The sequence below is a fragment of the Venustampulla echinocandica genome (assembly GCF_003357145.1).
Source record: "Venustampulla echinocandica strain BP 5553 chromosome Unknown scaffold_0, whole genome shotgun sequence".
Lineage (NCBI taxonomy): Eukaryota > Fungi > Ascomycota > Leotiomycetes > Helotiales > Pleuroascaceae > Venustampulla > Venustampulla echinocandica.
Genome location: NW_022474205.1, coordinates 7,831,662 through 7,856,502, shown reverse-complemented (window position 1 = coordinate 7,856,502; position 24,841 = coordinate 7,831,662). Strand labels below are relative to the sequence as shown.

General features: G+C 49.4%; 8 protein-coding genes across 8 annotated transcripts; 3 read left to right on the top strand and 5 right to left on the bottom strand.

Annotated features, from left to right (window-relative positions):
* Positions 1–1,606: 1,606 nt before the first annotated feature.
* BP5553_02480 (Uncharacterized protein) lies at positions 1,607–4,547 on the bottom strand (the record flags this gene model as incomplete). Its single annotated transcript, XM_032011103.1, has 3 exons — positions 1,607–2,047; positions 2,101–3,423; positions 3,477–4,547. The coding sequence occupies 3 exons, from the start codon at positions 4,545–4,547 to the stop codon at positions 1,607–1,609; spliced, it is 2,835 nt and encodes a 944-aa protein (XP_031875157.1).
* A 1,504-nt stretch (positions 4,548–6,051) lies between these two features.
* Positions 6,052–7,044, bottom strand: BP5553_02479 (Protein SSU72; the record flags this gene model as incomplete). The annotated part of the gene is made up of 2 exons (XM_032011102.1): positions 6,052–6,706; positions 6,764–7,044. 2 exons carry the CDS (start codon positions 7,042–7,044, stop codon positions 6,052–6,054), a joined length of 936 nt encoding a protein of 311 aa, XP_031875156.1.
* Positions 7,045–7,686: 642 nt separating this feature from the next.
* On the top strand, positions 7,687–9,407 carry BP5553_02478 (Uncharacterized protein; the record flags this gene model as incomplete). The annotated part of the gene is made up of 4 exons (XM_032011101.1): positions 7,687–7,768; positions 7,822–7,901; positions 7,957–7,988; positions 8,042–9,407. 4 exons carry the CDS (start codon positions 7,687–7,689, stop codon positions 9,405–9,407), a joined length of 1,560 nt encoding a protein of 519 aa, XP_031875155.1.
* Positions 9,408–9,932: 525 nt separating this feature from the next.
* Positions 9,933–11,113, bottom strand: BP5553_02477 (uncharacterized protein; the record flags this gene model as incomplete). The annotated part of the gene is made up of 2 exons (XM_032011100.1): positions 9,933–10,977; positions 11,028–11,113. The coding sequence occupies 2 exons, from the start codon at positions 11,111–11,113 to the stop codon at positions 9,933–9,935; spliced, it is 1,131 nt and encodes a 376-aa protein (XP_031875154.1).
* A 690-nt stretch (positions 11,114–11,803) lies between these two features.
* BP5553_02476 (Uncharacterized protein) lies at positions 11,804–12,505 on the bottom strand (the record flags this gene model as incomplete). Its single annotated transcript, XM_032011099.1, has 3 exons — positions 11,804–12,205; positions 12,276–12,434; positions 12,482–12,505. The coding sequence occupies 3 exons, from the start codon at positions 12,503–12,505 to the stop codon at positions 11,804–11,806; spliced, it is 585 nt and encodes a 194-aa protein (XP_031875153.1).
* Positions 12,506–13,139: 634 nt separating this feature from the next.
* BP5553_02475 (uncharacterized protein) lies at positions 13,140–13,898 on the bottom strand (the record flags this gene model as incomplete). Its single annotated transcript, XM_032011098.1, has 4 exons — positions 13,140–13,192; positions 13,240–13,304; positions 13,352–13,410; positions 13,464–13,898. 4 exons carry the CDS (start codon positions 13,896–13,898, stop codon positions 13,140–13,142), a joined length of 612 nt encoding a protein of 203 aa, XP_031875152.1.
* Positions 13,899–18,268: 4,370 nt separating this feature from the next.
* Positions 18,269–19,809, top strand: BP5553_02474 (Uncharacterized protein; the record flags this gene model as incomplete). The annotated part of the gene is made up of 2 exons (XM_032011097.1): positions 18,269–18,779; positions 18,869–19,809. 2 exons carry the CDS (start codon positions 18,269–18,271, stop codon positions 19,807–19,809), a joined length of 1,452 nt encoding a protein of 483 aa, XP_031875151.1.
* Positions 19,810–23,184: 3,375 nt separating this feature from the next.
* On the top strand, positions 23,185–24,259 carry BP5553_02473 (uncharacterized protein; the record flags this gene model as incomplete). Its single annotated transcript, XM_032011096.1, has 2 exons — positions 23,185–23,294; positions 23,368–24,259. 2 exons carry the CDS (start codon positions 23,185–23,187, stop codon positions 24,257–24,259), a joined length of 1,002 nt encoding a protein of 333 aa, XP_031875150.1.
* Between the last annotated feature and the right edge of the window lie 582 nt (positions 24,260–24,841).

Here is a 24,841-nt window from a genome sequence, read left to right as displayed (position 1 = left end):
TCCGACCTGCGGCCGGAAATCGACGAGTATCGACTGCCACCTGGGGAACGATCTAAACAGCTCAAGGACGAAGGGAAAGAGACAGCGGGGGTTACTTGCTATCTAGGAAATTTGCAGGGTCACGAACCGCAGTAGCTCATATAGATGCTTATGCCTGGCGGCTAGAGCCATTAAATACTCTGGAGTAAGAACCATCCGCCATAGACGTGCACAAATGAACAATCGTTGGCTGTTTCCTCGTAGGTTTCTTTATCGAGACGATATACTTCCAAGTCGAAAAGCTACTCTGCCAAGAACACCCATGTAACAGCTCAAGGCTGCTACGTGCTGCTTATAAAATGCTCCACAGGTTAGGGACTCGGGGTTCTCCCTAATCCCCAGCCTCGGAACTATCCAGCATCACCTAGATCCTCAGAGGATGCCAAAAAGGAGGTTAGTGATGATATCTAGGGTAGCTACCATGACCCCGACTACATAGACAAGCCGATGATGTAAAATAAAATATTGAATTCCTGACTAGTTATAAGAGCCTGAAGCTTGTAAATTTCGACTAAGTATGAGATCAATATTCAAGTCCCTAAATTCCTGCCACTGGGAGTGTAGTGTGCCGGCAAATCGAAATCTGGCAATACTTCTTTGTTAAAATTAATAGTCATCAGGTACCCGTCGAGTCGTACGAAGATTTCAGTAACCTATAGAGCTGTGGGAAGAAATACCGCAAGATATTCATCAATCGCCTAGTCCTTTGGACGTTGCTTGCTGGATCCACACACTTCAAATATGAGAAGGCTGCCATCTCGTTCACACATCTTATACAAGGCTCTATAGCTTAGTTTGGAGGGCTTGGGGGTTTCTTCGGGGATGAGGGTGCCAATTTCATTCAACTGTGATGCAGAGCAAACACATCCTGATCCAATTCTGCGAGCATCTCCTCAAAAGCTTCCATCGATGACTAACGACTTACTGGCAATCTCTTTTCCCTTTCTGAAATTTCCCGCGGTGGCTCAAGTATATCACCCTCATACAGTTATGAGGGATTGAAGCCACTGAGACATGACAGGCCAAAAGCTAGAAGCGGGAAAGGGATAAAGGCAGGTTGTAGGGTTAAAAGATTAACAAGAAATAGCCCAATACTAGTTGGCATACCAGAGTCATAACGTGGCTAGAATGCCCAAAGTGCGCACCTTATAAGAGTTTAAGTATAGATATTATTTAAATATATATACACAGAACTAATTACACAACACTAAAATTAAGGTAGCCAGCTCTCCATAACATGGACAGTGTAGCTGGTAAAACGCCACCTAGAGGTTGTGCATGCAAATGAAAAGGCAGATAGCAGAATACGACACTGCCATCCATCCCAATTCTAGTTCATACGCCGTAGACAATCGTTGCCATTTACCCTTCCCTTGCCTTTGCCTTGCCCATCGTACTCATGCTCGTGCTCATATACTTTGCTGATATGTAGGAGAAACAATGCGTTTCCGAATAGCATTGTATAGGTGAGTTGTTGTCATCCTCCCAATTCTTGCGTAAAAATGCAGACAGACGCTATGCAAAATAATTCGTTCCATCAAAGAAGTTCAACAAAATCGTTGCTTGCTCATGAAAAATCCTCGTCCCCGCCACCGCCTGGCCGTCCTTGCTCCGCGTCAATAACGTCAACTCTTAGAACTAGTTCTTTCGTCTCTCGAGCAATCTCAAATGCGATGGGCGGTAATAGCTGGTTCCACGATTTCCAAGCTCTATCCCCTTCATCATCATCTCGACCTTCTCTGGCAATAGCTCGGCCCCTGTCATTGGCTTCTAGCAAGCGCGCCCGGCAGTTTGAAAGTTGATTCAGAATGGGTTCGCCTTGCACCCTCAGTGCGCTGTTGCCTGTAGTAGACATGGCATTTTCGGTCGAGGACACGACTGTGCCGACGTTGTTCGCGATGGCCGTGATTTGGGATGAGATGGAGTCAATTCCTGCCTCGGAACGGATAGAGGAGACGAGTGCTTGGATGTTCTGAACTAAAAGGGCGGTTTGGTCTTCAAGATAGATCTATTTCCTCATTAGCCACAAAGAACAAATGATCAAGGAGCGCAAAGAGTTACCTTCAAATCCTCGACACCAGGATCTTGCGTCCTGATGCCGAAACCGACGCCCATAGGAGGTTGTGGAAAGGGCTTATTCCCATTCATATATCCATTGGGGCCTCTAGAGCTTCGTGGGCGTACACTTGCTGATTCGCGTGGGGAGTTGAGAGGACTATACATAGAAGAATCTCCGCTTATCCGACCGTTCCGAAGACCCTGAAATGGAGGGGGATTATTATTTTGTCTTGGATCCCGGACTGGGAAGAACCCTGTGGAGTCGATAGGATCAAGATTGCCATTGTCATCGTCCTCTAGTTCTCCAGCAGGCGTAGGGCGAATCTTAACCGTTCGGACAAGCTCGACAACGGCGGCTGTCAGGTGCGAAGCGGCCGCATCAAGCAGTGAGACGGGGGAGAGTCCATTTGCCGACGCGAAATTCTTTGAAGCTGTGATCAGATTGTTGGCTGTTGCCGACACTCGGGATTTCAGTTTCGATTGGAGTTGACTCATGTCACCGCTGCTAGGTTGAGCTTCGTCAATATCTTGCGTAATTCCCCGTACGCTGACAATAACGGCCTTCATAAATTCAATAGCCCTCGTAGGATCATCTGTGCGCGCTATCCGGAGGAGCTCATCAATCGAGATCTGGAATTTGGTGACATGGACGTCCTTTACTAGCCCATTGGGTTCGGTGAAACCACTATCCTTGGTGTATTGCGCTGCGTTCGGCTGAATCGTAAGGCCAATCGAGGAAGCACGTAAGCTGCGTAATTGCGTCTTGGTCCTTGCATAGCGATTTCTCCAATCCTTGACCTCTTCTTCTAATTTGTCGACGGTACTCGAGAGTTGTTCCTCTCTCTCGTATGAGGACTCGGTTCGCTCTGAGAGCATTCGCATCTCCCCAAGAAATTCTTGGGCTTCTCTACGGACCTCCCCTGTCACACGCTGCTGTTCCATGAGCTCTGACCTGAGCTCCTCATTTTCCTGTGCTAGGTCCGAGTTACCACCCATTCCTCTAGCTCCGCCGCCAGAGGCTCGAAGCCCTTCTAGCTCAGCTCGAAGGTCCCTCTCTGCGCTCGCCTGGTCGGCTCGGACACGCTCTAATTCCAATTGGAGAGACTCGTTGAGATTTTGTGCATCGTCAAGTTTAGTCTCAAGATTCTGCCTTAGTTCGTTCCATTCTTGCTTCTCCATATTCGTTGCCGTTGCCCTCGTTCGTTCGACTTCTAGGACATTATTCAATTCGTCTTCCCTCTCCTTGAGGTTGGCTTCCATAGCTTCTAATTTCTCTCGTAACTCGGTAACTTGCGACTGGGCGTCCTCGAGAAGCTTCTTATCAGCCTATATATTTTGTTAGCTTGCAAGCAACGAAGTGCAGCGGTCAAAGGGCCTACTTCTGACCCCCCAGGTCCTTTCTTCGTTTCTCGTTTCCCTGCTGCGCCTTCTAACCCAAAAGCATCTCCATCATCATCCTCATTATCCTCACCGCCAGTCTCGTCATCCTCTACCATCGTGCTCTTATTTGGAACCAAAGTATTGCTCTGAAAGGTCTTTGGCGTTGGTCGGCCGTAATCATTAGGGGGTAACCCGGGCGATGGCGGGATATTAAGTCCACCGTTCATTGGAAGTCGTGGTCCGCTTCGTGATTCGCTTCTCATGGAATAGGCAGCTATAGAGCTGGCATCCGAAGGTCTACGCATTCGAGGGCCACCGTTCACAGGAGTACCATTTTGACTCCGACTGGGTGGTCCTCGCATGGACGCGGGACTCCCAATTCGGCTTATATCACCCCCAAGAAACCGGGGAAACCTCCTCTCCAGTTCAAAGAAGACGTCCGTTGCAAGGTCTTTAAACCTTGGGGGAGGTAACGTTGACAGCTTCTGTCTAGCTTGATTTCGCTTTGGGTGGAAGGAGTCCTTTGGCATCAGGTATGGGGGCGGGCCACCATTAGGTGGTGGTCCTCCATTCGGTGGGCGCCTTGCGCCTTGTTGTCGTCGCAGAAGCTCATCGAAAACGTCGGTACTCAGTTCCTGGAACTGCACAGCGGATAACCGCAGCAGCTTGTCTCGAGCCCGATTCGGCCGGGGGTTACCCTTCTCATCTCGCAGAGAGGATGCCAAATATCTCTTGAGCGCGACATAGTGCTCCGACAAGGCACCTTCGAACTGGGAATCCTTAATGCTCCTGCCACTTTCGCTCTGCGCATATAATCCGGTTCCCACACTTGATCGCGCGATCGAGCTTGGAGGAGACGGGCCACCAGGGCTGCCACTGGAAGATCCTCTTGGAGGGAATCCTCCTCCGTTCATCGTCCCGTTCGACCCACTAGATATAGGCGGTGAAGCAAGTTGCCCACGATTGTTCGAGGCGGGAGAATAGGGGGAATCGTTGCCGTATTTGGAAATTCCAGACCATTCGCTGCCTCCTACAGAGACTGGAGACAATGGGCCATTGCGACCATTCATCGTATATGTAGAGGCCCTTGATAAGTGTGGTGAGCGCTGGGTTGTCCGCCTAACGAGCGCTGTTCCACGGGTTATTGCGCGCGACCGAACCCTTAGAGCATCAGCCAACACTCGAAAGATAATCGTAAGTTCCTAGACAGTCTTCTCGAAGCAGCGGACAAAATTCGGAGGTATGCAGTGCAACGAGGAGTCGCTGAAACGTGGGGAGCGGGTATTGTTGCCAAAGCGAAAGGAGTAGACAGCGGCACGCCTCAAGGCCGTCGGAGGTGCTGGATGGTGATACTTCAGGTAAGGAGCCAGTCGCTGGTGCGGTGTAGAAGTTGTATGTTCGGGGCTGGCGAAGACGTAAAGACCGTAGGGCTGTGAGGCTGCACAGCGGGCAAGGAATGACTAAAGTGTGTAGTAGAGGGCTGGAAAGGGGAGAGATTGTCCGCCCTGCGTTGTGTGCGTCGAGATGAGATGTGATGGGATAGGATTGGGATGGGGATGGGGATGGCAATTTTCGGGCGGCCCTAGGAGTCGAGGCTTTGAACAAGCGGCGCGTAAATTACCGTCTAGCACTCGAGGACTCGACGAGTTGAAAAGCCTACAACGCCGGGAGAGAGGTCGCTGGCACGCTGGAGAGTTGGGGCAGGGGACTTTATTCAGGCTCCAGAAAAAGTAGTCATGGGAGAGTACGTACTCCGTAAGATTCGTAGCAGTGTGATATAACAAGCTAAGTTGACGTCCTGCAGAACAGAGGCGAAGATAATAATAATGGCAACCGGGAATTGCATAGTTAGGGAGATAACAAGTGCATAAGTTCATGCCCACCAACATACCGTACTCGTACTTTATCCCCATAAACATCAACTATTAAGTTCCAACTTCCACGGCCATGTCCGGCTCAGGGGTAGAGGAATACAAATTTCGCCCCGTCATGCTCGGCAACGGGCCTGTTCAAGCATTGGGCCCTCGCTGATTGGCCGGGTCGAATATAATACAAGCATTAATTAAGCTCATCTCGACTACTTGTATCCACGCTGCGAGTCTGCGAGTCTGGACTTCTGGACTTCTGGACTCTGGAACATGGAATATGGGGAGCCTGGGAGCCTGGAAAGCCTGAATTCTTCCCCAGCGTTTGCAATTTGAATAGTCCCGAGATATGTACTTGAGTCATGATGTGCCTATGGCGCCGAGTATCCTCCGTACTGGGTGTGGGCAGCCGAAACATATCCAACAATTGAGGTATTCGCATTCCCGATAACGAGGTTCCAAGGATAGATTACTTTTTTTACCACATGATTTGACGGCAAGTGGCTACGCTGTATGAAACAACTAGTTCGTGCTTCCTCGGAGTAAAGCTCCTCAGCACAATCTTCATATTCTTGTCATGATACCTATCCACCGCTGCTGTGGAACTAGGTGCGCTTCCAGTAAACATAAACAATAACATAACGCCCGCAATGGGTATCCCGATCCAACGCCGTCCGCCCAAAATATAACACTACAAGTAATGTGGTCCTCAAAGCCAAGCCAATGTCCAGACAGCTGGCAGGTTGGGCCACCTTTCTTGCCACTCCCCAATGATTTCCGGCACCCGCTCGTCGAAACTTGATCTACCAGCACCCATCCCGCTATCAAAAGCATGGGGATTCAGTGCTCTTTCCTCTGCTGCCACCTTATTCAAAGAGTCCGCAAGATCTAGAATCCCTTTTCCTCCAACTAGGGCCTCTTCATGGTTATCCTTGATATCGACATTAATGACATGAACAGGGCGATTCAACGGGGATCCACGACTGAGGAGGTCATCGATGACAGCATCCCAGCATCTCTCTTCACATGTGATGACAACATCAACAACGCCTCCCTCTATCCCTTGACTGCCCTGGTCAGAGCTATGCTCCAACCGTGGTACGCCAATCCGCCAATCTTGCCATCTTTCAGGGCCCCACTTGACGTCTCGGTTCCGGCCAAGCATGTTCAATATTCCATTTGCCCGGTATAAGCGCGGGTCTTTAGCTTCGAGCTCTTTGTACATGCTATCGTAGGAGGTTTTGTTGAATTGATAGACATTGGGTTGCGTAATAGAAGCTCCGGGGAGACGAACTAGGGAGCCAGTCCCGAAGGATATAACCGGGTAATTTGCCGCTGCAAGTCGTAGATGGGACTCCATGGATCTGGTTCAGTTGATGTTAGCACCTTCGAGGAGGACATTCCTAGAGAGATAAACAAACCTGTTGTTATTGCTAGCACAAACGGTGCAAAATTTGAGCTTAAACCCTCCTTGGTCTGCGCTCTCCTGGTTCGATGTCCCGCCATTTGCCCCATTTGTGATCTGGGGTTGTATTTGAGCCATCTCGGGGTGGAAGGTGGATGGCGGAGTATCGTAGGGTTGAAGCTTACAGCTTCCCTCGTTCTGGATCAGGAATCGTGCATTGAGCAAGTGACTCTGCTCGCTAATTTCGTTCTGCTTGCCCATCGATGAATTAGCTTCATTATCTAGAGCGGTAGTCATGGTATGGGGCATGAGTGGAATATGTTCAGAAAAAGTTGTATATTAAGTAAAAAAGTGTGTCATCATGAGATTAAGACAGCTCCAATAAGTATTCATCATTGTGTAGGAGTAGAAGGGTGAAAAGGGATATAAATATACATACCAAGCATCAAGCCATGCCCTGTAACCTCACACAGAGAGCTAGCTGCTCTGAATGGTGCTCAGGTGAATAGTCGGTTCGGATGTTTCTTTGATGTAAAGTTGAAGTTGAATACGGTTAAAAATTCGGAGGAGAATGATTGAGTGGGATACCGCGCTAGGAAGGTTAGAGACTAGCTTCTGGGAGTCTACCCCCAAGCCTCGACCCAACGTTCCCAAGGAGCCAAGTGATGCCGGTACAATAACAGATAGAATTATAGAGAGCAAAGTGAATTTGATATTTGTGGCAATGTGTCCGACGGTTTGTTTACAATGAATGCATTTAGAATTTAAGGCATGTATCACGTGGTGAATGGGCTTTGTCCCCAACTCGGTTGGTGATCTTCAAACGTGTATGTAAGCAAGCCATCAGCTACGATACTCTGTCGAGCGCAACCACAATAATTTCATGCCCGACTTCCCCTTCATTAGTCTAGTCTCCAATCACCACATCGAAATTCGAAGATGGATCTCGCAAGTCTGAAGGAGGCTGCGGCCAATTTGTCCCTTTATGACCTTAAGGCCGGTGTCCGAAAGGTCCAAAATGGTAGGGTGGCCTCTCCAAAGATTGTCGTGGTCCCGGATGCTCATCAGTGGCAGCGGTTATGAACTACACGGAGATGGAGGCAAAAGTCAGAGAGGCCACGAATAACGAACCATGGGGAGCCAGCTCTAGCCTGGTAATGAACCCCCTTACGTCATTATATGTGAGCAACTCGTGCTGATTGAGTACAGATGCAAGAAATCGCAAATGGGACATACAACTAGTCAGTCCACCTCGGTGGTTCACATTGGAATTTCCGCTAACAGCCTTGCTCAGTCAATTACTTAACGAGATCATGCCCATGATCTATAAACGTTTCACGGAGAAGGCAGCTGAAGAATGGCGGCAAATCTACAAAGCTCTCCAGCTGCTGGAGTTCCTAATCAAGAATGGTTCAGAGCGGGTTATCGACGATGCGCGGTCTCACCTCACCCTTTTAAAGATGTTGCGGCAGTTTCACTTCATCGACCCGAATGGCAAAGATCAAGGGCTAAACGTCCGAAACCGAGCCAAGGAACTTGCGGACCTCCTCAGCGATGTTGATCGAATCCGAGCCGAGCGGAAGAAAGCACGAACAACGCGAAATAAATACACCGGCGTTGAGGGGGGAGCTGGCTTAGGTGGCGGCCTTTCTAGTGGCAGCAGATATGGAGGGTTTGGAAGTGAAGAACAGGGTGGGTATGGAGGTTATAGTGGTGGGGTATATGGTGACGGAGGCGGTTTTGGAGGCCAATCAAGTGATTTCCAAGATACTGGAAGCCGTGGCGATTCGGGCGGCCCTCGCCGGGATAGATTCGATGAATATGATGAATATGACGAGGGGGCAGTAGCTGCTCCAGGACGGCGACAGGCCGAATCCTCAGCCGCATCCTCAAGCCGACGGAAGACAACCGAGAGCGTTGCCAAAAAAGCAGAACCACCCAAAAAGAAGGAACCCGAAGTGGATCTTTTCTCTTTTGATGATCCAATTCCAACCTCTGCCCCTGTGGTAGCACCCATAGCTGCAGGCGCTTCAAACGCTGCTGATGAGGATGATTTCGATGATTTCCAATCTGCCACCCCTTCAGTGCAGCCAGCGGCTCCAACAGCATTCTCTCCACTCTCTCAGCCAACTGCTACAACCACAGCTACCACCCAATATGCTGCTCCCCAGCCAATCTCAGCGCCAAAACAAGCAAACTTGTCAGATTTGGTTGGATTCTCATCCATTTCACCCGCGCCAACTGGCGCCCCCACTCCAGTCAACTATTCATCATTTTCAACTCCAGCTGCACCTGCAGCTCAACAACCCAAGCCTACCGCATACCAAGGCTCACAGCCCAACTACTTCACATCCGTTCAAGTCCCTACAACACAAACAAAGCCAGCCTTGGGTGCGTCATCCGCAAAGTCCCCAGCTGCGGCAAAACCTTCTTCAGGGCAAGACGCGTTTGGTTCTCTCTGGTCGACGGCAAGCTCTGGGGTTAAGAAGACCACTGCCCCTACTGCGGGCCCTGCACTTGGACAGCTGGCGAAGGAGAAGGCTAGTGCCGGTATCTGGGGTGCTGGCTCATCTACAAATACGGCGCCCCCGCAGCAACGGCAAAACCCGGCAGCAGGACAGCAGAAGCTGGGAGGTGGCCTGGATGATCTCTTGGGCTAGATAGGCGATGATATTTTGATGCGGAAATAGCGATTGCGGTGGAAAATCACATCTATGGCGACGGCGTTTCTCGCGATACGGAATAACTGACGGTGTATAAAATCAAGTTATGTTTTGTGACAGAAAAATATCGTTCCTTTTCGTTCTGATTTGCAATAATATGCCACCTCTTACGATGGTAATATAAGGATTGTAAAAAGTAATTCCCTTTTTCGCATGAGAACCCGGGATATTCAAATCACATATTTTGCCTTCCAAAAAGCCTATTCCGGATACCACGCCAATATCCTCGTACCTGGATTTGTTGATACGGAGTAAATGGCACGGGCTATATAGAAGTGAACTTGAGCTTATCAACTAATTCACGCATAACAGTCTTGCAAAACAGCTAGGACGGTGACAGGTATGGGATTCTACAGACGCAAAAAAAGCACAGCTTAAGGACAACAGCAGACATTGAAGACATAATTAGAACGCCATTTATCCCCTTTCTAAAGCCTCAAGTAACCCTCTCCTCCACATCCACTAATTCGGTTTCTTAAACATACTCCACTTATGCCTCCTCATCTCAAAAGCAGCATCAGGGCCAACATGTCCTTCCTTCCAGCACCGCGCGCAATACAAATCGCTATCACACCCTTGACACTCAACCGTTGCGTCATCCTGACAGATAATGCACCAGCTATCGATCTCTTCATCTGCATACTGCTTGCTCTTCGTAGGTTTGGCTACTGGTGCGAATGTCGGCGCGGAGGGAAGCCCAAGGGGGTCGGCTGAAGAGCTGGAACCGGGGCCGTGGAGCGCAGCCATGCGGGCCGCAATATCTGACTCGAAATCGAGGGATTTTCTGCTGCGTTCTGGACCTGGTGGTTCTGTTGCGGATGGTGGTGGTGAGGGGAGTGAAGATGGTGCAGAGGGGAGCGAAAGAGCTCTACCTTCTTTGTCTTCATTTCCCACATTCTTAGCACTTTTTTCTACAGCCTCCTTCGGCGTATCTTCCCCCTCCAATTCGTCATTTCCTCTTTCTAGATTGACCTCGTCCAAAAGCCTGGCAACAATATCCTGTACCTCACGTGATTCATCTTCTAACCCCGCAGCTCGTGCCCTCTCTCCAGATGCAGCTTCATCGTCATCTACAGAAAAGACAGACATATCGAGATCTCTCGTCAGTAAATTCTTTCCCTTATTTTCTGCTCCGTCCTCGGTTTCCTCCCTTGTCCTGGTAACTGGATCTCCAACCACTTCATCGCGGGGTAAGGCACTTTTTGCTTCATCTAGAAGCTTCTGGACGTCTTTTGGATCGTCTGGGTCCAACGTCCATTGATCTTCTGGTCCAAGATCGGCTAAGAGTTCTTCAAGCGTTTGGTCATCGGTATCTACGGGATTCCGGAGGGGATCTATATCTTCATATTGGGAGAAGCTGGGCTCTGCGTATGTGGTGTTTGTTGGTTTCGTCGTTGGAATAGGGGATGAGGATGGAGATAATGAGCCATTTCGAAGGTTTCTGAGCCGTGCAGAGAGATCTATTTCTGGGGTGGCTTGTTTAGGTGTTGGGGGGTTGAAAGTAGAACTACTGAGGTTTAGCCTGCTGTGATGGAGTTATAAGGCGAGGTGGGTCACTTTGAGGAGTCTAGCTGGACGCTTGATTTCTTGAGGGCATTCAGGCGGTCGAGGAGGTGCTGGTCAGAATTAGGAGGATCGGACATTTTCATAGATTGATGATATAATATGTGTCTTCATAAAAATTTTCAAAGTTATGGGTTACGCAGATTTGTGAGGTGGAATGAATATGTTGTGTAAGGGGCGCTCAAGGTGATTCGTTTGTTAGCGCGGGAGCAGCCTGCAAGGCTAGGTTTAAGCCGCCCGCTACAAAGAGGGTCAAAGGAGCTCTATAGAAAGCTCATCCATCGAGCTGCAACATGCATTACAGAGAATATCGGTACCTCCAAACCTTGTACTATAAACTGTTAATGAATCACCAAGTTTCGGATACATTTTGTAGCTCGTGTCAGGGCTCTGGGTGTGTCCTATGATATCTTGACTTAGCATGTGGGCTACAATAATTTACAAATATGATTGGAAAATAGTGATTCAAGAGCTTTCAGAGAGAAGATTATTGTCTCATCAGGAATCTGCTTGTTAAACCCGAGATATATCACAGCAAGCTGCGACAACCAAGGATTCCAGCTGATTTTCAGACTAAGGATGACGATACAAATGGTTTTCATCATAGATCTTGGAGGAGAATAATAGACGCATATCAAACGTACCTGCATGATGTGCCACTTCGATTAAAATAGCCGTGTGCGTTATTACTCGGTTCCTTCTGTAGGCGTGGTATGTTCTCCAATCAACGCCGATTATGGATTTGGTGGTAATCAAGACCAGGAAAAGGCTCAGTCATCGTCATATGAAATCCGCCGTCTTTGCGATGCTTGACTTGGGGCCGAGGGCGCGTTCGCACCCATATCATCGTATTGCAGATCTCCAAGCCCGTCTTCCACCTTATCCCAGGTCCGTTTCCTCAAATCAGGTTTAATGTTTTGTTTGAAGAAGCTTTTCTGGCTTTTTGCGTGCTTCTGCTTCTGCCTCCTGCTTTTCTTCTTGCCTGCTCCCTCACTATTGTGTGGTGGTGTTGGTGTTTCCGTAACGGGGCTATCGTTGAGCTCTCCATCTTCCATCTCCGCTTCCTCGACGCTCTCAGTTGTGACCCCTGGCGTATCTTCGTTTCTGGCTTCTTTGGTGTGTCTCCGATCACGTAGAATTTTCTCGATTTCAGAGTGTCTAAAGATCCTAATCTATGGGCAGAGTCAGCTTTCAGTGCTCCGATTTATGGGAAGCGTACTTCAAATAGCTTTAATTACTTACCTGTTCATCTGTCAGAGTACGCTTTACTCCATCATCGTAGTATCCTAAGCCATCATCTTCCTCTTGATACTCTTCATCCACCGGGCCGAGAAACTGTTGTGCGAAATGATTCACGGCCACGGTAGCGAAATGCGCGTTGTGAAAAGACGCCAGGTCCTCCTAAAACTTGTCAGCACTTGGCAGTTAAAGGAAGAACCAACACTGACCTGCGAAATTTCTACCGCTGCCATGGTTGAGCTAGACACATTATCATTGTTAGGTTGCTGGAAGAAGGTGTGGTTCGTGAGGACGACTTTTGATGATAACAATTTGATAACGGCAGCCTTGACAAGCCTCGAATGCAGAACGCGAAGTCACATGTTCTTCAAGTTGTCAGTTACCTACTCCGTAGATTCACGACAGGATTGTGACCCTTTGCTAGGTATACTAGATATTTGTAAAATGTTTGTTTGGGTTCTTGGTAAGAATGGACCAATACCTGATTAATTGGTGCATTAGATCATATTTTTGTACAAATCTTACCCGAGCAAAAACCACCTCCATACATTCGCCATAGGTATATCGAACAGAATATGCTCAAGTAATAATAATCAATTTTGCCCAGTATAATTAGACTACCTAAATAATGCGGTTGCAAATATGTGCAATAGGGGTATCTCGAAAAACCATGGGACGAGAACGCGGACTGGGTGGCACAGTCTTCATCTTTCATATCCCTTTCCCTCCTCCCAACTCCTCGCAAATAGCAAAATACCACTGATCTGTACATGAATGCATCTTTCCATCAGCTGCAACCAAAGCTCTAAGTATAATACCCGTAGATATTCACATAACTATGAATGTTTATAGTTTCAGAAAAGCCCATTACCGACGTAACAAATCGAGGGCCTTCTGGAAAGCATCGACGACACTGGCATCTGCATATTATTAGCTGGAATCCTATATAACATCACCGCATACGTACAATGCTTCTTTTTCTCCTCTAACGACTGCTCCTGAAGCTTTACATGTCTTTCACACGTCTTAAGACTACTTCTTGTCAGCCGCTGCTAGATAAGGTTGACCGTGGCACCTACCGCTTCGAGGCCTTGGTGTTATCACGCTCAGCGGCACTTTCGGCCCATGAAACAAAAAGCTAGAGCACATATTAGCAAGGTCGTTGTTTCGATAAAATATGTCATAACTTACTTGTGTGTACTTGGTAAATTGTTCTAGTAGCTCTTCCTCTTCACTTATGACTTCCTTTACAGCTTTCGTGTACTGATTCCGGACGCCATCCCAATCAAACTGGGGCAGAGGTGCATCTAGGTCTTCATTATAGGCATCCCCAGGACCACGTCCTTCATCGTCGGTATTTGTGTCATCTCCGTCTTGGGAGGTGGGCGATTCCTGCCCAGACTTGGGAATCCGGGGGGTTGGTGGTATTTGGACTTCATTCCCAGCTTGACTGGGTTTCTCCGATGCCCAGCCGTCCCCAGGCGCGGCATTCTGTCGTGGGGTCAACTGGTGTTCAGATGTCCCATCATCTACATCATCTCGAAGTGGGGTTCTAGACATTGTGTTTTCGGTTGACGTGGGGTTCTTCAAAGGCGTTTCCGGAGGAGAATCAGCATCTGATGACATGATGAATTATCAGAAGATGCAATCCCAGCAAAACGACTCTTCTAGTTAGGCACTTTGAGTGCGCTGTGGTGCTACGGGTGTTTCTCCTTCTTGGGCGTTTGATGAAGGAGACTCGGAGGCGGGATGACCCCCCGACGTCAACTCGGTAGGCTCTGATGAAGTGACCGGTCACCGTATCCATGCCCGCATCTACTGCATGGCTGCGTTAATGTGTGCCACATCGCCAACGTATACTCACTAACCAACACCAACAATGCAACGTGCAAAACCTAGAGGTACTGTACCTATTTTGGCCGAGTCGCTCAACCCCGGGGTTTTGATTGATTATCAACCAATTTTGAGGGCGTGGGTCAGCATGTCGAGCTAGGCAGTCACATGCAAATGTGCTGAAGACTATCCCGAGTAAATTCATTCGTTGAGAATCGTTTCTTAACTTCATGAGACACAATTGCTCATCGAGCGGGGTCCAACATAGCCAATCACTTATTTTCCCATTACTGCCATATCTTGCCATATCTTGCCAGAACTGTGGAACCACTCCGAGCTCATGATTTATCCTCCGTCACGAACCAGGTAGAAGGGGTTTTTTCCTACAATTATCCAGGGTATTAACTATATTTTAGCTCTTGATAACTCGAAATATACACACAAGAGTAAATCGAGGTTATTTCCTTGATATGAACAACGCTGCGTTGCTGCACTGACAGACACTCCATTGACTACAAGGGTGCGGTTACAGGGGAAGCAACAGTCGGCGTGAAGGGAACTGCTAAGGCAATGCCTAGAGGTGAATGACGACTTATCGATTCACGCAATATACGCTAATTCTAGGATCAAGAGGCGATGTTAAATTCGCTTCGGAGCTTTTCGTCATACGCCTTCCTATCTGAGAGTTTGGTTTAGATGAACGTAGATGTATAGCGTTTCCAGTATCGACAAACTATCAAATAAACTTTGACATCATCGCCATCCGTTTCCGAGTATAGTGGCTGTACTCTCTTATAAAACAGTAGATGGAGGCCTGTGAGGCTTTGTAAAGCGAGATTGTACCTGAAGGTTTTAAGTCCCTAGCTAGTCCTCATGACATCTGTCCGTCTCAAACTGCATACCGTTGGCCGCCTCGCCTTCTCATTTTCGAAATAAACTCCTCACGAAGGGTATTGTAAGCTTCTAGATCAATCTTGTCAATAGCTTGGGCACTTAGCCAGTGTGGGGTCTACATAAACTCAAGGGGAAGTGAAGCTGCCCATTCTAAATCAAGGACACAAGTAATGTTCCAATCCTCGTCCACAAATATATTGCTTGTAGGTAGATCGGTTAGGCAGAACACGAAAGGCCCATAGTTAAGATTAGGGCTAAAGAAGTGTGAGCGTACTGTCCTCATGAATGCCAAAGCTGTCGCCAGGGAGGCACAATCATCCGGGCCATTTACTGCATTTGGTTGGTGTTGGAGCCGGCCATCATGGCATGACAACAGGCTATTGACATATGAGTCGACACTGGAAAAGGGTTGGCTTCTCGGTATGTTGATAGGAATGCATTCGTTTTCTAGGCTTTGTAGCTCCGGAGTAAGCGGTCTGTTGACAAGGCGCAGAAATCCATCGTCATCAAGGGTGGAATGACCGATTTAGGCAAAGGTAGGCGACTTAGAGACAGCATAATCTTAGAAAGACCGCGAAAAATGTTAGGTTAGAGTCTCTGATCAGTACGTTTGTCGTTCCAGGTATTTGAAAGCATCCCCCCATCTTCAATATATTCTAGGAGTAGATGTGGTCCAATGTCTCTAATAGTATCGCTTGTATGCTGCACAAACCGAGATGGAACTAGAACCCTCAAGAGGGTTAAAGCCCGGTGTCAAAGGTGCTGCAGTAGGCGGGCAACAATAGCGAGGTGTTTTAGAGAGGCGAACTATACGAAGTTAGAAGCATACCGTTTGCTAAACATAGACACATTCAGCTTTGCCAGTCGATAGGGTAAATCCACATAGGTGAGGAGTTTTCACAGCAGCACATTCTTCTTGCAACCAAGTATAGGTTCCAGCCTCGCATCTGATCTTCTCATCGCTATTTCCAGGGCGAAAGTTGTCACCAACGCGGTAGGGCAGGGGAAAGCGGACAATAACCCTGCAACCATTATCGATGGAGACAGGGATGCATAGATTTGGTTCAACTCGTTTTCCAGGGTATCGATAATCTCGTGCTGATTGCACGACGTTACAAACAGAATATCTGCCGGATTGTTAGACGTGGCACACCCCTCAGGTCGGCCGACTTACGAGCGGGAAAGAGCCGTTGAGGAGAATATAGTAAAAAGTGTTGGAGCAAAGCGTATAGAAAGTTCCCAAGCTCAGTAATACCTCCGAGCTGGGAGAAGTTGAATTTTGGGGGTATCCCTTTGTTGTAACCACCCTAGTAGCGCACACGCGTAAGAGCGCGTTGTACAAAGTCAAGATATAATCCTCCCTACGTTGTTAGTATTTCCCCTACTAAAACTGCATTTCTTGCGTTTCTTGTATAGGTCTCATCATTCAGAGTTGCCAACAGCTTGTCATCAATCCCTTCGGTGGCCGGTATCGCTCGTCAGAAATCTGCCTAGACACAGGAAACGGCCCATCCGATGATGCCCGATGTTACACAAGGAATGATATTCTTGCTGCAGAGATTGATAGACAAATTGATAGTTGAATCTACAGCAATGCCTCAATAACCAGTGTTGGCATGGTGAGGGGGCCAAATCAATCGGCAGTATTCCCCTTATGAAGGAGGCAGTGATGTCGAGGATGTCGCCCCCATGCGCCAACACTGCAGCACAACAATGTTGCAGAAAACCAACACTTCACTAAGGACTTCTCCGACACCGCGGACCAACAGACGCTAGGCCATCAATTAAATCGCCATGTGAGTGCGTTGGCACTGGGGTTGGTGACGGATTACTTGCAAGTTACTCACAAGCATGTGTTGCTGCCGATTGGGGCGCAGCTATCACCCATCTGCTGCCCTGGCAAAGGGCTGCAGGTCTTCTTTTCTGAGATGGCCCCTTGAGTCTGTGGGATTCATAGCGCACACTGGTGCCCCAGAATCAGGGTGTGATCACGCTGCAGCTCTTCGAAGTTACATCCGCTAACTAACATGTTGAGCCAAGGGATATTTTAGTGGCTGGATACGAGTACAAGACCAAGAAATTTAAATCATAGAACACGACTATATCTCGATAATGAAGCTACATCCGACCTTGCCACTTGGCTTAGAAGACACCCTCAATGTTTCAAGGCCAAGCGCCACGTAGCTCCAAAGGCTGAGCTCAAACAAACCAGACAGATCGCTCTTAATCACGTATATTCCACTTCTTGACACCTGAAGACTGCAGTTGGATTATAGATTCCTAACACCCAGTTCTGAACGATGACGAAATAGATATACCAACCAATAAAGTCTCAGTCAGACTTGCAATGTACATTTAAAGCTGAAGAACATGCCAAAGGATTTTAGCGTCTGTCTGAGATACAGGTGATAACGCAGAGATTCGGGCAACACGAATCTACAACTCCGAAACCAGGCTAATGAATATGAAATATGCAGAACATGAGACATTCGCCACACCAAGTCTCAAAATTCAGTATCTTGAAAGCAGGGAAGATTCAAGTTGAAACCTATATCAAAATCCAATAGAAAGACCCAAAAGTAAACAAGCATCAATTTTGACATGATCTTTCTGTTTTCTCAGTATCTTTATGCTTGTTCACTTGAGGTATTTGCGGGTAGAAGCGAGAAATGGACAAGAAAGTATAGTGGGAAAACATCGCAAGAATGCAGCTAGAGAGAATCAGGAACACGATAAGGAAACACATGTAAGAAACTGGCCGATGGATATAACCCTGACGTTCACTATTATGTCTGTTTCAACATATCGCATAGATGTTTTGGTCGGTAGTCACAATGGCAAATGACAGCGTTGCATCTCTGTTTATATTTTCAAGGCTTAACAGACAAGTCCCAGAGCGTCACGCCAAGCCTCGCTTCAACCCCCACGTGACGCTGAGCAGCGGCCGTTATCTGCACGTGGTCATCTGATAAGGCGATGGACCTGCCTGCCTGTTCTCGAAGTTCAGCCTTGTATCCAACGACAACGACAGAACAGCATTGTCCATTCACGCCATGGACACCCTATAAATACCTTTCCAACCATGCGGCATTGCGCATCCTTCGACATGCACCGGCCTGAACTTCCTCGTTCTGCGAAGCACCTCTCAACTGGACCCGCACCGCGCCATTTGTTCGGTTGACATCACCGCCCCTCAGGATACCGTCGAGATAATGCAGTGTGATATATGCTTTCGCACTGGCGGACATAGGCTGCCTTTCCTATGTCCTATGGATGCTAGGAATCAGCTCTATGAAGGCCGAGTTCAGAATGCTCGAGTTTTGCTCGAGAACGACTCCCTCCAGAGGGAAGTAGCGGCGCTTATTCCGGACTCGGAGACTGAAGAGCAGAAGGATAGCTCAGCAGCATCTGATAATCGGCATACTGTGGACGCTATATTCGGAGAGAGAGACGAAGCTGTGGATAGGACCCAGCAGATCATCGCCCATGCCGATGAACTTCGGATGAAGGTCGAACAAGCTAGGAAAGAAGCGGCGACGAAGAAGGCCCATCTGGCGCGCAGGAAATCAGACCTAGCTTCGGCGTCGAATGGAGCTGAAGCCCGCAGGGCTAGGCAACTGGAAGACGTCGAGAAGTCCACCCGCATGACCAAGTATAACTGGAACAAAGTACATGCTTCCCATGCCTCTTCGAGGACGTATCTATGCGGCGAGGCGGCGAAGTTATACGGTCTCCGCAGAGTAAAAAAGAGCGGTGGACAGGAAGATTACAAGATAGGTCGTGTGGGAATCATAGACATAAAGGCCCTGAATAGCAAGTCCCCAGTCGATTAATGCTGTGGAAAGCCAGGTCTAACTTTACATTAACAGCTGCGAGCCCGGCCCAGATTGCCACATCCCTATCACATATCGTACACCTCCTCGTTTTATCGATGCACTATTTAGCAATACGGCTTCCCGCCGAGATCACCCTTCCCCATCGAGACTACCCATTACCAACTATATTTCCCCTTACCTCATCCTACATGTACACAGATATTCCTTTTCCGGGCAGCATAGCCGGCCAATCTTCCAATACAAGCCCAAGTGCATCGCGCCATGCGGAACAAGCGAACTTGCCACGGCCACGACCGCTTTTCATCACAAAGCCTCTGCCTATCCTCGCAACGGAAGACCCGGCGAGCTATGGACGGTTCCTTGAGGGTGTCACTCTTCTGGCATATAATATTGCTTGGGCATGCAAGAGCCAAGGAATCCCCGTGGGCGAAGATAGCAACTTTGACGACATATGCAATATCGGACGAAATCTCTATAACCTCTTAATTGGACCTACTAAATCGCATGTGACACTAACAAACCGAGTACCATCCCGACAGCCCACGCCAACTAGAGGTGGAAATAGAGAAAGCGACGCCGAGGAAAGAAAGCCACACGCTGATGCGCTGATGGGACGATACTCTCATGGGACTGCCCATTCATTCCTAGGCAGCGCGGAAGGAACAGAGTTCATCCGGAGCTGGAAGCTGCTCAACCCCATGAAACTAGCCGATAAGCTCAAAGCCAGACTTATGAGCGAAGTGGCAAACGCAGAATGGGAGGTTCTGGATCAAGATGCGTGGACCGTAGACGACGAAATGGGAGACGATGGGGTGGTTGTTGGAGCTAGAAATGAAGGTGGGGGACGGGTTACCAACTTGGGCATGCAGAGCTTCATGAGTATGAGGACAGTTATGGATGCCGTGGAGATGGTGGCCGGGGACGGAGATAAGAAGCCGGGGACGAGCGGGTGGACCAAGTTGAAGCCCAGATAGCAAAGCCATGCCTGAGGGAATATATTTTAGTTGGCCTGGCGGAGTCTGAGATCGGCGACTTGATAACTTGGTATACCTTGATATTATAGACTAGGATGGGCGGTGTCAACTCGTCGGATATTTTGGATAATGTAGATAAGAAGAATTGCGGCCGTCCGGCCGCTCAAACGAGAAATATCCAATACCGTAGCATCGTCATGTCATGTGAGGACCTTACAAATGTACGGTACCACAGCGTGTTGGTTCATTTTGAATAATGCGGATAGGAATCAAGGCAACCACACTGAAACGATCCAGATTCTTGTATTGCCCGAGTAGCTACCGATTATTTCAGAGCTCCAAACAGTGCAAGTGTAGGACGACTCTTATCAGAGTTTGGTTGTTGAACGTGATGTGTGGACGTGGTCTACCAACGGCCATTTAGACGTCCCAACTCAGGTGCTCAAGGAGTCAGTTAAGTCACTGGCCACGAAGCTCCAAGCACCGACTGTAGCGCTGGATTCAAGTTTTCCAGCGCATAAAATCCAGCGCATCGCTGTATGCCCGGTCCGGCCATGCCAGCGCTTCTGTGTCTGGTGCCGCTACCGCTGACTCCAGCTGCGTTGGCAAAAGCATTTTCATATCGCCGACGTCGAAACCCCCAAAAAAAACCCAGCGCCACAGTTTCAACCTCGGTGCCACAAACCCCATCCGTGGGGCTTCACTCGTCGCCTTGGGAGTTCCACGATTCTCGATGGTCGCATGGCTACAAAAACCAATCTAGTAACCCGACTCGACCATCCCTTTGCCGATTCGCTGAAGGAATTCACGTGAGTGGAAGAAGTGCGGCTTTTGCGTCGGCCTACCTACCTTAGGTACGAAGTACTACTGTACTAATGCGTACTCGTAAGCGGGAGACAGACAGAAAAGGCGTCGCGAAAAAAGGTAGTTTTTGATCGGGCTAGAAGCAGAAGAAAAAACCCTGAATCATTCCACCGAGGCGCTCGTCTAAGTGGTCGACCACGGCAAACACGCAAGAGTCATTCGTTCGATTCTTCCTGCCACGCCACGCCGTGGCGACATCTGGTCCCTGAAAATCTGGAAAAGAGAAAACCGGTACCTGAAGAACTGGGGATTTCTGGTCTTGATTGGATTGGTCTCCACGTGGAAAAGAACGACCGACGGAGAGAACAAGGAAACGCGCACAATAGCAAGGGGAAACACAATGAGATGATGCCTCTTGCGTCAATGATCTTCATCATCTAGAGGGAAATCCCGCAACTTGCGTACTCCGTAGCCATACTAGGTACCCGCTCATCGTTCATCAACCATCAAGCAGGTTTGCCAACTGGCCATATGCGAGCTGACGAAATAAAAATACCTGAGGTACGGAGGTACTTCGCAGGCGGAATAAGACAGGAACAGGAACAGTACGAGTCAAAAAAACCGGGCTGGCTCTGCAGCATCTGCAGGTACAGCTCACTCAGCACACCTGCAGGTACACAGCACCAAGCACACAATTCGTCACCGAAAAAAACTCCAGCACGAAGTAGATCCGAGGAGGGATGGCGATAGGTATGTACAGTACAGTACAGTATCTTAGCCACCTTATCTTAGGCACTTATGCCGTGTGATAGTGATTAATAAGTGATGAACCCGCACTTCCGTGGATCGTTAGCATCGCCTATGCTCGAATGGAAGCCGATGCCGGTGCCCGGCGCCTGTGGCCCTGTGCCGATGGGCGTGGTGGGCGAGGGCTCCGGATTATTCAGACCGCGTCGTCGACTCCATTCCAAGGCTTCCAGACTCCGCCCGGGTTCCGGGTTATGAAAACTCTGTGGTGCATAACCAAGAGCTTGCACAAGCTCTTTTTTATCCACCGCTTGGCATGTGGGATCCGTCTGGACTCTGGACTCTGGACTCTGGACTCTGGCGGTGCCTTGGTCGGGCATTTATTTTGTGTTGGTTGTGTTTGTGTCCCTTGGTTGCTGGTACGGTACCTTCTTTGTATGTACTTCCGTTGTGCTACTGCGCCTGCTATTATTCACCTCTTATGCTATATTGTGCTATTCTCATTCATCGTCAGCTCGTTTCGCGGCGATTGTTACTATTCTTACGTGGCGAGGTAACCCGCGCAGTGAGACCGCACTCCTTTTCCTTTGTCTCCTTTGCTGCCCGCACGTGGCCATCGACTCGTGCCTGGCACTAGGAGTCAAGGACAATGCGCTACATTATTGTGTGCTGTTTTACGCAGAACTACGTACTACTATCTATGTACGTACGGAGTACTGGCAAAGAGCCTTGCCTTTTAACGTTGTTGTTCCTTTGTGCTGTGCTGTGCTGCGCCTTTCGGCACTCGTGGTGGTATCCATCCACGACATCCAGGTACAGTAAGTACAAAGGCTAGAAGTACACTACCTCCAGCAAGTGGTCCGCACACTTGTACAGCAGAAACATGAAACAAAGGCCGCGATCGTGGCCCCAGTGTTCTGTCCCGGTACATGTAGCTGAGTGGGCGGGTGGGGTCTGTGGGTGGATAGCAGGCAGTGTTGGAGTTGGCGAGTGCTCGTGGGCAGTGTTGAGATTATCCGCCAGCACTTATCTTATATTATTAACGTCGTGGCTACTGTACCGTACCACTCGGTACGAGGAGTAGGAGGGCAGATCAACAGGAGCGAACCCCCCGGCAGAGTCAGGGCACAGAGTCGTGTGGATGGACGGTGCAGGTTCCTGTGCCTGGCTGGGCAGGGGCCGCAGACCACTAACAGCTAAGTAAAGAGTCAAGGGCCCGGCCCCCGAGCCACTCACCACGCGTCGCTCGCAGCCACGGCGGCCCCCCTCCCCCCCAGCAAACGTGTTTTCAGTGGGCAGCCTGCTAATTACTCGCTGGGCGGCGACGAGGCACCTGAATCATCCCGAACTAGTCCATGATCCGCCCCAAATTAACCCGCCGGGCCCTTAACCTCCCTCGTCCCCTTAGTCCCCCTTTACTAACACTGAATTAGCCCGTCGCCCATCGCCCAGCGCCCCATCGCCCCTGGGGAAAGAAGGGGAGCCCAGAGCTAATCTGCCCAGCTGCGCTTCTCCCTACTTAAGCCCCCGACTCCATTGTTGCTACTTCAACTCTCGCTCCCCCCCCTCCCACCCTCTCTCCACGCTCTTTCATCCTCCCCATCCAGGTCGCTGTGGAATCCCTTCATTCAGTTCGATACACTCTTTTATCGTCCCATTGAGCAATACACCGCTCGCACACTCCTTTAAAAGATCCCCCTCCAACGACCTGCGCTTGACTTGACGATCGACCCCTTTCCGAGCAAATATAACCACCCACCCGACCAAGCAACAAAATATAGAAATCCCTTTTCGAGAATCTCAATACCCCTTTTTTTCGCAAATATGCATTACGCAACGATCTCCGGCTTGATGTTCGCCGCCCTGAACATCGGCGAGGCCATGGCTGGACCGGCACACGCCCACATGCACCAGCGTCTTCACGAGAAGAAGGAGTAAGTAGATCACCAGAAACAGAGGTGCAAATGGCGCAAATCACGAATCCATGGCTAACAATCCCCCCTCCAGTGTCAAGGACATCCAGTGGAACGAGCTGGGCATTGACTGGGTATCCGCATGGAAGGCAGGCCAGGCCGACAAGACCGCCGCTGCCCCAACCGCAACTGCTGCCCCATCGGTTCCCTCCGGCCCCGCCGTGGCCGACGTCAAGAACATCAAGGCCGCCGCTGCTCCAACCTCCTCCTCCGAGTCCTCCGCCCCATCCTCCAGCTCGTCCGGCTCCAGCGATGATGGAATCCTCGGTGGCATCATCGGGATCTCCAACTCCCGCACCTCCTTCGGCAGCTCCTCGCTCGCCGCTGACGCAGCCCTTCAAGTGGGAGACAGCGCTGTCAACAACTATGGCTCCCCATATGGCTCCAATATCATGAAGGTCGCATCTGCCAAGGGATACGATTTCACCAACACCTTCGTCAACACCCAGAAGGAGGCCATCACCATCAACATCTGGAACAAGGTTGGCCCAGATCTGCAGCCCCAGTCGGGAGCCATGTTGGCACCACGCAAGACCACCCTCACCTTCGTTCTCCAGCCGGGCGGATCCCAGACCGTCGCTTTCGAGGGCAACACTCAGTATGCCTGGGCTCAAGCCACCACCAAGCTCCTGATGTCTGGCCAATATGACACCGTCTACGGCGAGGCCAACATGAAGCCCACCGGCGGAAGCGGCTACAACCTCTCCATCATCCCCAAGTCGGACAAGATCAACAACTACGATATGGAGATCTCCAGCGTGGAGGCCGACTGGTGTGTGAGCAACAGATTCAAGAACTTCTGGCGCACCGAGACCGACCCCGTCGGCAACGACGATGGCAAGGACACCAACGGCAGCTGCTACGTCAACTCGGCCACCGCACACTTGACCACCAAGATGGGCGGAACCGTTTCCGATGCTGCTTAAATAAGGAAAATTTTAGGACTTGGGCTGGGGTGTTTTGAGGTGTGAATACTTGACTTTCTTGGCACATAGTATAATGTTCAACGGTTTTTCAATGAGCTTCCTTCAACTGTGCCTTTTTTTGTGAACTGTGATTAAATGGAGTCGGTGCACAAATGTGATCAAGTGATTAAATATCAAGTTGTAGCCTTGTTAACCTCGTGAGACTGGTAGCTGTGCCAAGTACATACCTTATATATACCCACCAGGAAAAAGAAACATATTTTCATTCCGTTTGCTTTCACTTAGGCCCAGAACAATAAGTGGATGTGGTTGTACCTACAAGTCTCCCCTACACTCATGCTAGAGTTGCACTTACGGTTCATGGCTCGCTCGCTCTTCTTGCGGTTGAGGAAGGAATTGAAGCCATCGTCAACTTGACCGCTTCCGCTCGCCTATACCACCGCCCCCCCTTTTGAAGTTATTATCCCTTTGTTTGGACTGCGACGCGTCAAGTGAGGAGGATAACTTCCACCTCAACTTCCACACGTTCGTTCCTTCAACTCTTCTTCCAACTCCACACTTCCACTCCTTCAACTGTAGTTA